Here is a 13,124-nt window from a genome sequence, read left to right as displayed (position 1 = left end):
GGTCGTATAAATTAATACGACTTAACCACCTTGTAAAATAAGTGCTTATTGCCATGAGATAGCGTTGATATAAACCTTTACATTGTCATATACACTCACCTAAAGGATTATTAGGAACACCTGTTCAATTTCTCATTAATGCAATTATCTAATCAACCAATCACATGGCAGTTGCTTCAATGCATTTAGGGGTGTGGTCCTGGTCAAGACAATCTCCTGAACTCCAAACTGAATGTCAGAATGGGAAAGAAAGGGGATTTAAGCAATTTTGAGCGTGGCATGGTTGTTGGTGCCGGTCTGAGTATTTCACAATCTGCTCAGTTACTGGGATTTTCACGCACAACCATTTCTAGGGTTTACAAAGAACGGTGTGAAAAGGGAAAAACATCCAGTATGCGGCAGTCCTGTGGGCGAAAATGACTTGTTGATGCTAGAGGTCAGAGGAGAATGGGCCGACTGATTCAAGCTGATAGAAGAGCAACTTTGACTGAAATAACCGCTCGTTACAACCGAGGTATGCAGCAAAGCATTTGTGAAGCCACAACATGCACAACCTTGAGGCGGATAGGCTACAACAGCAGAAGACCCCACCGGGTACCACTCATCTTCACTACAAATAGGAAAAAGGGGATACAGTTTGCACAAGCTCACCAAAATTGGACAGTTGAAGACTTGAAAATGTTGCCTGGTCTGATGAGTCTCGATTTCTGTTGAGACGTTCAGATGGTAGAGTCAGAATTTTGGGTAAACAGAATGAGAACATGGATCCATCATGCCTTGTTACCACTGTGCAGGCTGCTGGTGGTGGTGTAATGGTGTGGGGGATGTTTTCTTGGCACACTTAGTGCCAATTGGGCATCGTTTAAATGCCATGGCTTACCTGAGCATTGTTTCTGACCATGTCCATCCCTTTATGACCACCATGTACCCATCCTCTAATGGCTACTTCCAGCAGGATAATGCACCATGTCACAAAGCTCAAATCATTTCAAATTGGTTTCTTGAACATGACAGTGAGTTCACTGTACTAAAATGGCCCCCACAGTCACCAGATCTCAATCCAATAGAGCATCTTTGAGATGTGGTGGAACGGGAGCTTCGTGCCCTGGATGTGCATCCCACAAATCTCCATCAACTGCAAAATGCTATCCTATCTATATGGGCCAACATTTTTAAAGAATGCTTTCAGCAACTTGTTGAATCAATGCCATGTAGAATTAGGCAGTTCTGAAGGCGAAAGGGGGTCAAACACAGTATTAATATGGTGTTCCTAATAATCCTTTAGGTGAGTGAATAATAGTATAATTTTTTTATAGATTTCAAATAGTTTGAACACTTACAAATGATCTACAAAATTTCTTATCTTTATATCTAAAATCAGATGCATCCTTAAATAACTTCAACACAAATCAAAATCAATGTTTATTGAAACAAACACAAACTGCAAATACCCAAAAACTCAATTAAACCATGCAATGTTGCATTTTTTTTATTTATACACCTGAAGCAGTCTTTATTTTGCTGTTCATTCGGTTTTAGGCAAAGATCCTTTGGGCCTCATGGGATTTTCCTTGTGAATCGGGCTTTTCAACTGAAACATCATGATGATTGAATTATGTCAGGAACAGTGGCATTTGGGATTTTCGTGGTTGTTCAACGCACACATGAGCTGAAAATCAATGAGGCTTACAAATCCACCGCAGGACTCTTGTAATGTATGCGCACATACCTTCACATACCCCATTAGTTTCAACACCTCTCTCAAACGCGTGTAGCTATACGAAATATGTGAATCGGCATTTCACACAGTGAATAAAATCCTATGTTCCTTTAACTAACAGGTGAGATGGCCGTAAAGCATATACAGACTGCCAGGAAAGTAGCACAGGTCCTGTTTCAAGCAAAGGCTTCCATTAGTGCGGATACAATTCTGCCTTTTTGGACGGCGCTTTTGGACTTTCCGCTAACCGCTCAGCAGGTGATGCTCATCATTAGTAAGAAGAACATGCAGTTGTGGTCGGTGGCACGTGGATGAAGCCAGGTTCTCACCGGTGTGTGGACCAGACTGCGGTTTCGAGGATACAGACAAAAACATTGCGTCCAAGCAGAGGTTGAAAAATATTAAATGTTCTATTGCGCGACAGGCTGAGAAAAATAATGTTAATGTGACACATTAGAAAGATATGTGGGTATAAAAACACCTTTGACATGACCTTACTCAGCCAATATTAAAGATATCAAGGTTATATTTTCAATGAACGTTCTTTACATTACATAAGATGATTTTATGCAGTAAAATGTAAGTCTTTAGCTGGGTTTTAACAGACTGGGTCACATGTCATTTAGTGATCTGTACACCATAATGGATGCTTAACAATAACATTAATACATAACCTGTATATACAGAACTTGCATTAAACTGTACTGGGATTTAAGCTGAGTAATAAGTTAATGTACTGTGAGGAAAAAAAACAGCTTAATAGCATTCAAATGGGGTGGAGGATTTCAAATGACGATGTCCGAGCATTGCTCATGGATGAGAGTCCAGCTACGTGGGGAGCATAGGGAGGAAGTGGGTGGACGGATGTCTTCGTCGAGCTTTGTGTCCTCTCCGCGGTTTCCCTCTGCCGTTGAGAGACACGAACATCTGCCTTCCCTTGTGTTTCCAGCGCAGGGAGGCGTACGTGTTGTAGCCGTTTTCCTCGATGCGCTCCTTAAACTTGCAGCTTGGGTTGTATCTGACCTGCAGCGAGAGTGAGATCGCCATCATTTATTAAAATATCTTCAATAAAGAAACACATACACTACAAAAATAAAGATTTGTTGGTTCAACTTAAAAAAGTAAGTTACCTGATTGCCTTAATTTTGAGATAATTCAACTTTAAAATATTAGTTAAATCTAAATATGCTAATATTAACTAATATTTTTTAAGTTGAATTAACTCAAAATTTTAAAGGGGACTTTTTACAAGAATTTTTTAAGATGTGAAATAATCTTTGATGTCTCCATAGTACATTATGTGAAGTTCCATCCTAAAATACCATATACTTAATTTATTAGAACGTGTTAAAATTGCCACTTTGTGAACAATTTAGATGTGAACAAAAATTTGCCATTTTTGGGTGTGTCCTTTTAAATGCAAATGAGCTGATCCCTGCACTACATGACAGTGCCGTGGTTGGATAGTACAGGTTAAGGGGTGGTATTATCCCCATCTGACATCACAAGGGATCCAAATTTCAACTAGCTATTTTTTGCATGCTTGCAGCAAATGGTTTACCAAAACTGAGTTACTGGGTTGATCTTTTTCACATTTTATGTGAATGTCCGAGATGCGCACGTGACAGATCAACTAAGCAATATGATGACATGTGAGAGGGCTGTCTGTAATCGCGCACCAAACGACTCCGAATAAAAAACACAGACTTATCATTGCGGTGGGTTCCAGTGTTAAGAGAGAGCTTTACTTCCTGCTTTTTTCAAAACAATCGCATCTTAATGACGAAAGCGTGCCCGGACTCGGATTGATAAAAAGTACAGTGTGAGTGCGTGCACCTGGGGGAGTAGGGAGGGGTGACAATCGCGCTGGGGCATGGATTGGTTTGGATAATGTGAGTGTGCCCTTAATTCTGTGCTGGGTTAACACACCATTGAATTTGGACTCATACTGTAACATCTATGACTAACAATTTCGTTTTGAACATCAAATATAACCTTACATAATCAAACGTAACATTTATAAGACTTGATTACCTTATCCATCAATGTGATTTCTTATTCGCGTGAATCGCGTCTGATTAATGGCCATAAGCAGTTGAGTTAAAGACTACAAATCCCATAATTCCAGCCTGCTTCAGAGCGTCATTAATCAACGTCATTTGTTGTTATTGACGTTTTGGTGCCATCTAGTGGCGAATTCTACGTATTCCACCTTTAACTACAGTAATATTGCATATTTCTTGTAAAAAAAATTAAAAGTTTGCAATTGTTTATATGTCACTGAATATTTAAATATGCTGTTCTTGTTGCATTTACACAGCTGGTAACCAGCAGATGTCCTCAACACGCTGCGTAAATTTCGAGTGCGTGTGTACTCGAACTTCAAATTTGATTGGTTGTCAATGGTTTATCGTTCATTAGGTAGAGAAAAAAATCTTCCAGAAAGTGATCCCAATGATATCGTTCATTGTATCTCTTTATCGTTATAGTTATGGTGTGAAATTCTCTTGAACGATTTTTAAAACTATATTTTTATAGTTACATTTATGTGAACGGCCCTTTACCCTTTCTGTTTGAAGTTACTGGTACACTGTAAAAAACAGATTTGTTGGTTCAACTTAAAAAATTGTAACCAGGTTGCTTTAAAATTCTTGAGTTAATACAACTTAAAAATATTTGCTAACCCTCAATATGCTGTGTAAACTAATATTTTAACCCTGGAGAACCCACGGGTCAAATTTGGCTAATGTTAATTGCTGCCAAGAGAAGGATTCTTGGGTTCTCCATGGTTAAAGTTGAATTAACTCAAAATTTTAAAGGAACCAGGTAACTTACTTTTTTAAGTTAAACCAACTTTATTTTACAGTGTACCGGTTTAGATCAACATGAGGGTGAGTAAATAATGAAAGGATTTAAATTTTTGGTTGAACTATTCCTTTAACTTCAAAATTAGAGTCAGATTCCAGTCTGATAAGATCAATTTGAAATGACTGAATGTGACTAATAATCATTTCTGTGTAATTCTGAAAGGGTAAGGGTGCTTTAGTCTTGAGTGATTCCCAAGGTTTTTCATGTTTACTCTGGGGATCGGAGGACAGATATAGCCATCTGTAAGCCATCTTATCATGGCTGGATGACAGATTGCCAGGTTGAGATTTCGCAGAGCAGTTAAAGCACTCAGACACCATGCAAATAGGCGTCTTTATTAAACAAGCCACAAACAACTGTCTGATGGCACGCACTAACTTGGGACACAAGGCACAATCTGCTTAGACCCTGCAGTTATGGTAAATTATTGTATGTGACTGCCTGTGAAAACCAATCACAGTTTTTTTTTGTGTTTAACTGTTTTCTGCATAATGTAAACTTAAAATATAAGGAGACATATCATGAAAATCAGATTTTTTTATGTTTAAGTGCTGTAATTAGGTCCCCAGTGCTTTTATCAACCTAGAAAATGTGAAAAAGATCAACCCAGTAACTTAGTTTTGGTAAACCATTCTCTGCAAGCATGTGAAAAAATAGCTCATTGAAATTTGGCTCCCCTTGTGATGTCAGAAGGGGATAATACCGCCCCTTAATCTGCACTATCCAACCACGACACTGCCATTTAGTGCATTCAGCTCATTTGCATTTTAAAGGACACACCCAAAAATGGCACATTTTTGCTCACACCTACAAAGTGGCAATTTTAACACTAAGCTCTAATAAATTATCTATGGGGTATTTTGAGCTTGAACTTCACATATGTACTCTGGGAACACCAAAGATTTATTTGACATCTTAAAAAAGTATTGTGAAATGTCCTCTTTAAATAATGACAGAGTAAGGTCATGTCAAAGATTGAAATCAATGCGTGAAATCAAACTTTTATGCTTCTAATCTCAAAATTAAATTATGAGGTCACATATTTTATCAGTTCCCATTTGGATTGACCCAAAGTTTTTTTTGCAATTGTACAGGTTGAGCTTCATCTACTGGAAGAAAAACAACTCTTTGATTTGCTCAATTCTAGTACCGGTTCCCTTTCATCCCCACTGGTTTTGTTATGCGATGTACCTACCGATCCGAAGAGCGTGCCTTTTTTGGACATGGCTAGGTACAGACCGGTGCTGACAGATTTGATGGCAACAACTCCCACACTGACAGATCGGATTTCCATCAGACCTGAAGAGCAGAAAACAAGGAACAGAAGTCTGGTTTAGAAAGGGGGAGTTTCTCCATGAAAAGCCTTTCTATCATTACCGATTAGAAAATCCATATGCTCAAGGGATGGGCTTTCAGGACAAGAAAAACAGGACACTCATAATAGACCATTTTGAATGATGTTCATTGTAAGATCATCAATAACAGCTTAGTTTTCATTGGAACTTTGTATGCTTTTAAAAGGAATAGCATACTAAAGCAATATATCATATTCTTTGTATGTATTTTAGCTTGTTAAGAATATCTAAAAAAATCTTCAAAACAAGGTCAATATACATGTATGTTTTCAAAAAATATATCTTCAAAATAAGTGCATTTTGTCCTACTGCACTGGAAGATCTTCACTTGTTTCACTTGCCAGTGCAGTGAGCCAAAATACACTTATATTTAAGATATATCTTTAAAAAAAAAAACACTTTGAATACTTGATTTTGTTTTTTTAGATATTCTACTTGAAAACAAGTAAACATATACACTTATAAGTTAACATATAAAGAATAATGAATTTATAATGAATAAATGACTGATCCTTAGCTGTCACTAGGTAAAGGTCCTATAAAATAAAGGTCTTTATACATTTGGTACCAATATGTACTTTTAAGGTACTAATGTGCACTCTTTAGGTGCAAATGTGTTTTTGAGAAAAGGAACTGCCCTAGTGACAGCTAAGGACCATTTTTTCTGACAGTGCATGCTTCTCGTAAAACCAATCTTAAAAGAAAAATGACTGGGAACCGTTCTGTACTGTCAGCCTCTCTATAATACTGCATGGCGCGAAATGGTGCAGACAAATCAGCTGTTGGCTTTGGAGGACAACTGTAAACACAGTAACACATTGAGGTGCTGAATGAGATGTTGACCAAGCGCCAGTTGGGAAATGAAGGCAGAAAACACATGAACCACAGGAAGTGGCCGCAGCTGAACACATGCAGCGCAGGTGTCAGACGAAACGAACTCCGAGCTGGAATTTTTCTCTCTCTCTCTTTGAGCAGGTGTAGGCTTTGAACTCCTGGATTAAATATTGTTTACATTTCTCCATGTCTTTTTCATGGATGTATTTGAATAATGCAGTCTGAGTGTCATGGCTTGCAGATCACACAGGTAAACTAATGCCATAGAAGAACCATTACTGGTTTCTCAAAGAACCTTAAAGAACCATTTCTTTTAAACAAATTTAAATAATCAAAAAAAAAATGTTTTGCCACTTAAAATCTTTTGTAAAACAGAAAGGTTCTTTGGACGTTAAAGGACCATGATGCCATAGAAGGACCATTAGTGGCTGTATGGTTCCATTAAGAACCTTTAACATCTTAAGAACCATAGGCTACTGTTACTGTCCTTTTGGGTGATAAAAGGTTAAAAAAAATCCAGATAATTTACTCACCACCATGTCATCCAAAATGTTGATGTCTTTCTTTGTTCAGTCGAGAAGAAAATATTTTTATAGTTTTTTGAGGAAAACATTGCAGGATTTTTCTTATTTTAATGGACTTTAATAGAGCCCAACACTTAACACTTAACTCAACACTAAACAGTTTTTTCAATAGAGTTTCAAAGGACTATAAATGATCCCATACGAGGCATAAGGGTCTTATCTAGTGAAACGATTGTCATTTTTGACAAGAAAAATAAAAATTATGCACTTTTAAACCACAACTACTCGTCTATCTCCGGTCCTGTGATGCGCCAGCGCGATTTCACGCAATACGTCATCACGTCAAGAGGTCGGGGATGTATGCGAAACTACGCCCCAGTGTTTACAAGTGTGGAGAAAGAGGACCGTTCAGACGTTGTTGTATGTCGAATGATACTAATTAATGTGTTTGTGTCAGTTTATTGGTTAAAATGGTCCGCAAATGTGTGTTTCATATATGTACTTTTTTACGTCATTACGCAATTATGTGAGGTGGCGCCGGCGCGTCAAACAGGACTGGAGATAGACGAGAAGTTGTGGTTTAAAAGTGCATATTTTTTATTTTTACTGTCAAAAATGACAATTGTTTCGCTAGACCCTTATGCCTTGTTTGGGATCGTTTAGAGTCCTTTGAAACTCCGTTGAAAAAAACTGTTAAGTGTTGAGTTAAGTGTTTAGTGTTGGGGTCCATTAAAGTCCATTAAAATGAGAAAAATCCTGGAATGTTTTCCTTAAAAAAAGATTTTTTAATTCTCGACTGAACATAGTAAGACATCAACATTTTCGATGACATGGTGGTGAGTAAATTATCTGTTTGTTTGTTTTTTAAGAAAATTGACTAATCCTTTAAGGGCGCAGGATCCAATGTGCTTAAGTAAAGATATCCTCTCAATTTTGCTCACTCCATCTCAACGTGCTTGCCAACGTCAGCCGTATTGCCATAGCTTATCTTTCTTTAGATGCCTTTTCTCTAATTTATAATGTAATTTTTGTGTTAAGATTAAAAGAAAATGTGTTAGCATTTAGCCTAGCCCCATTCATTCCATTAGGATCCAAACAGGGATGAATTTAGAAGCCACTAAACACTTTCGCTTTCCCCATTTAAAGACTGTTACATGAGTAGTTACACGAGTAAGTATGGTGGCACAAAATAAAATGTGGTGATTTTTTTAAGCAGGAAAAATGAGAACTATATTGTATCGCAGAAGAGCACTTAGTTTGCAGCACCTCGACCCCTGTTCCACCATACTTACTCTTCTTGAAATAGGGTAAACATGAAAGTTTTTAATGGCTTCTAAATTCATCCCTGTTTGGATCCTAAGGAATAAATGGGGCTATCTAAATGCTAACACTTTCACAACGCGCTGTACAAAGATTAAGTGCGTACATTGAAAAAAGATAGGTATGTATTAATTCATCGATGTTGAGGTAAGAACATAGTAAAATATAAAAAATGGTGCTGTTTTCCTTTAAAGTAACTTAGTTTTTCTTCTGTCGCCATTATTTAAACCAGCCGATCTACCACAGTTGAGAAAATCCTGAGGATATGCAGCAAGGATTTGTCAAGCCGAAATGATTCAAGCTTTTGATGCTTGACCAAACACCAATAAAGACGAATAAAGGCAGGTTAGACCTTTATTGTTCTTTATTCCTATTGAAACGGTCCTCTTTTGTTTCTTAATCTTCTGGTGGTCTCTTGTATTAAATAGTTCGAGGAAACGTCCAGCTCAGCCCATTGGAGGTAGGAAAAATCCCATAATTTTCACAGACAACAAATTATGAGGCTTTAAGAATGATTGTTACATCCTTGCTTGAATGAGTTTTAAATATGTGGATTGAAAAATGATGGGCGGATGGTGAAACAATGGCACGTTTTCTTGACGTGCAGCTGTCAATAATCTTTTTGAGCCATTACAAGCAAAATCCTACAGACTTAGTCAAGTGTAAAGTCTGGCCATTCTCTTCATCTCATCTGTAACTTCTGAAAGCCCTTCGCATGGTCTTTTACTCTTTCAGATTTGCCCTTAATCTCCCAGCCTTTACTTTTTGGAAGTCAGCCCACCTTCAGATCATTCGGCCTTTTTTGACACCGAAAGCAGGATGGAGCTCTTAAAATGATTCCTTTGTCCGAACTTTTCTTAGGTGAGGAGGGAGTTGGATGTAGATTCTGGAAACCAGCATGGATGTCCCCAAAATTATGCTTTAACTGGCCCTTTGCTCCCAAAAGGCTTTTGTTACCTACCTGAGATCTGGAAGCTGACAAGCTCTTAAATAATGACCCGGCTTTTGTCGCAGAGAGCAAAGATCCACCCACATCAATTAAAAGCAAGGGAGGGGGAGACGGAGTGAAAGATGGAGCTAAATTTCCTCCCTTATGTGCTTTTTAAAGAGGGTCTTTAATTTCCCAGGTTGCCCCCTCTCTGGCCTGACGCCCCTCTCAGAAGAAGGCCTGGGAATCTCTTGTGTCCAGCCGGGTGCTTGTAGTTGATTGACGTACCTTTTCAAATTTTCCACAGTTTGCTTTTTCCTTTAAACTTAGAGGGTACTGATGTTGGTTTTTTTCGTATTCTTTCTTTCCTTTTTCTGCAACCTTTTCAAATCACAACCTTTTCATGCTGGGTCCTCATTGCTGTGCCTAATAGCCGTGACCAGCACCTTTGATCAAACCAGACTCCTCCCAGGTGCTTTTGAGTGCACTGAACTCCAGTGCTATGTGTGTGGTGAGCGTTTAGATCGTAAGCCCACCCTGGTCACCCCTACTTTATACAGCTTGAGTTTCAAGGTGAGAAAGCCCTCTACCCTACATATTGACCACAACTCTCATTTTCATGACCACGCTAATTCAATTATAATTTATGTTTATAATTTAAGCTAATCATTTTTCTCTCCAATTTTTCAATCAAGCTTTTTGAAAATGCTCATCAAAGTGAATACATTTGTAAACGGGTCAATGACATGACGTTAATTATTTTCTGTCCGTATGGTTCAATTAAATGTAAAAAAGTTTAAAATTATGGATGCATAACGATTAATTTCGATTAATCTATAGCAAAAAAAAAGTTTTTGTTTACATGTGTGTGAACTGTGTATAATAACTTTGTATAAATAAATGCACACACATGCATGTATATATTTAAGAAATGTTTACATGTGTATATACATTTGTATATTTATGTATAATTTATATTATATATAAATATAAATACTTAATATATAGATAAATATTTTTCCTAAAATTATACATGCATGTGTGGATATTTATATGCACACATGCAGGGAAGTAATTATGTATATTATACATATTTATTATACACAGTTTGCACACATATATGATGTAAACAAAAAACTTTTATTCTGCTATAGATTAATCGCGATTAATCGTTATGCATCCCTAGTTAAAAATTCAAAATAAATTTGCAGATTACTTGCATACATTCTCTTTTTTGAGGACCAAGTCTAAAATTTGTGGTTTTATTTTATTTTGCAATAATATTTAGGGGATAATTGCAAAAATGTCAATGTGGTGTAACCAGTCTGTGTCAATTGGTGTAACTAGTATTTTTTTTTTTTTTTTTGAATGAAAGTACAAATTTATTCATTAAAAAATGTGCGATAAAATATAATCATCTAGTTTAATGCAATATGATTTTTACATACATTTTTACATCATTTGTCAAAGATTATTTAGAAAACAGAGCTGTTTTCAGCATATATCAGGACAAATATTACAAAAACGCATTAAAATGTACATTTAGACATAACTAATAAAATTATTACATTTTAAAATGATTTTTTTTTCTTTTGATGACTACGCTTACATGCCATTAAGGTGTATAAAATATTTAATATTTCATTTTTTTTGGCGCAATTGGCAGTTATACCATTTGACATTTTCAGGTCCATTCAGTCTTTCATAAAAATGGTGCTGATGTATTTTTTATTGCATAAAATCAACATAAATACACTATGTGCATTGAAATAAACCTGATGCGTGCTTTTAAAACAAGTTTTTTTGAAAGATTTTTGAATTTCTCATCTAAACCATTTTTGTCACTGACCCAAACGTAATTTTCGCATTGTAGTAATACAACCATTTTTGAAAACAAAGATGTGTTTTTATTTATGTGATGCAGTTATGTAAAGCCCATAGTATAATTTGTTTTTAACGTGTACGTGCACAGCCTTGCAAAGCATTTTTTATTTGACTCATGCACGTCAACAAAATGCAATGCATCTCCTATGCTACTGTACATACCACATTCTCCTGTACGCGCATGTGTACGCGTACAAAATACACACGAATCCGATGGCGCACATACTATTCTGATGATGAAATTTGCGTCACAGGCACTGTACACAGACCCTCGCGCATGTGGAAACTGAATTATACTGCTTGTTTTACCCATTCAGCCCAAAACAAAATGCTGGACACAGTGTACAATGGTTGTTTTTGCAAAAGTAAATAAACAAGTGATGTAAATTACGCATGTAGAAATATTTTACTCATGTACAGTCCTCGGTACTGGGACGTTAGCATTTTTAATGTGGATAAACAACTTATGTAAAATGCCAATGTGGACAAAAAGCGTTTTTAACACATGAATCTGGATTAGTGTAAACGAAGCCTTGGGAAAATGGCTTTCATCGAATGGTATCACAATCTGTCCATCTGAGATATACACTCCAAACTTAATATTTTACAGTAATACATAGATTTTATATAAAAATCATTTTGGCATTATTGTAAGTTTACCAAAATGATGCCACTTAAAGAAATAAAAACATTATAAAACAAGAAAATCTTCTTACTGTAAGTACAGCTCGGTTTGGTTGAACTTGCATTCTTGTGATGTTCATTCATAATGTTTTTTTAATAAGGAAATAAATGTTTACGATCAAAATGTTTTTAACTTTTATTTCCTAATTTGAACCTAATACCGTTTTATGTTTTTGGCAAAGTCCATATTGACCCTACGCGTGTTCAAACATCCTCACCTGTGTGTGCGGGGTTATGAAATTTACAACCTTATTAAAAGCCGAATGACCAGCTACCCATGGCCAGCTGTGAAGCTCTGGACTGAGTTTTTAGACATGCATCATAACTATAAAGTATCCAAAAGTGGGGTTATTCATTAAAGCCAACAGGCTATGACACATGTCCTCCCTACCCTCACATACAGTGCTTTAAAATTGCCCTCTCCCACGCTTGGAAAACTCTCTGTATGTACTGTATGCCATATCCCGCACACACATATATAAGGTCGGATTGTGAAAATGACCCCGTGACCTCGGCGATACTCTCCTAGCGTGCTTATGTCACCTGTTCGTGCGCCAGCATTTAATGCAGCTTTCCGGCTTGGCTTCGTGTTCTGTTTTTCGAATGACGCAAGTCATTCATCCACTTTGAATGATTCTCATGTCATTGATCCCACGAGACTCTACGCGGCCATAAACGTAACTTATGGTTGTTATTGATGTAATGAATGTGAACAGTTAAGCTGTTTCTAATAGCACTTCCTGCAAAGACGTCTCAAAGCAAATGAATCGCGTAGAAAGAAATGCATGGAAAACAAAATAGCAGCTCATAGCGCAAAGTAAAGTAAAGTGCTACAGCGCTGGATAAACTATTCATCAAGTTACCTTATTGAAAAATTTGTTGAGGTGTTGTCTGCAGCTTGCTAACTAACTGTAAAAATCTGGCTTGTTTCAACCCATGGTTGGGTAAAATATGGACCAACCGAACTAATGGATTTAAATTAACCTATGCTAAGTTTGGTTTGTCCA

The 13,124-nt window shown here is 36.9% G+C and overlaps 1 protein-coding gene across 1 annotated transcript in view; it reads right to left on the bottom strand.

Annotated features, from left to right (window-relative positions):
- Positions 1–1,710: 1,710 nt before the first annotated feature.
- Positions 1,711–13,124, bottom strand: part of fgf22 (fibroblast growth factor 22) — a 30,362-nt gene continuing 18,948 nt past the window's right edge. Inside the window, exons 2-3 of the mRNA XM_065246395.2 lie at positions 5,784–5,887; positions 1,711–2,743 (exon numbers count right to left, since the gene is read on the bottom strand). Of these exons, the coding sequence (XP_065102467.1) occupies positions 2,549–2,743; positions 5,784–5,887 (299 nt within the window). The 3' untranslated portion in view covers positions 1,711–2,548. The remainder of the gene's footprint in view (positions 2,744–5,783; positions 5,888–13,124) is intronic.

This window comes from Paramisgurnus dabryanus, chromosome 24 (genome assembly GCF_030506205.2).
Source record: "Paramisgurnus dabryanus chromosome 24, PD_genome_1.1, whole genome shotgun sequence".
NCBI lineage: Eukaryota > Metazoa > Chordata > Actinopteri > Cypriniformes > Cobitidae > Paramisgurnus > Paramisgurnus dabryanus.
The sequence above is the reverse complement of the archived record's forward strand: the minus strand, read 5'-3'. Positions and strand labels throughout refer to the sequence as shown.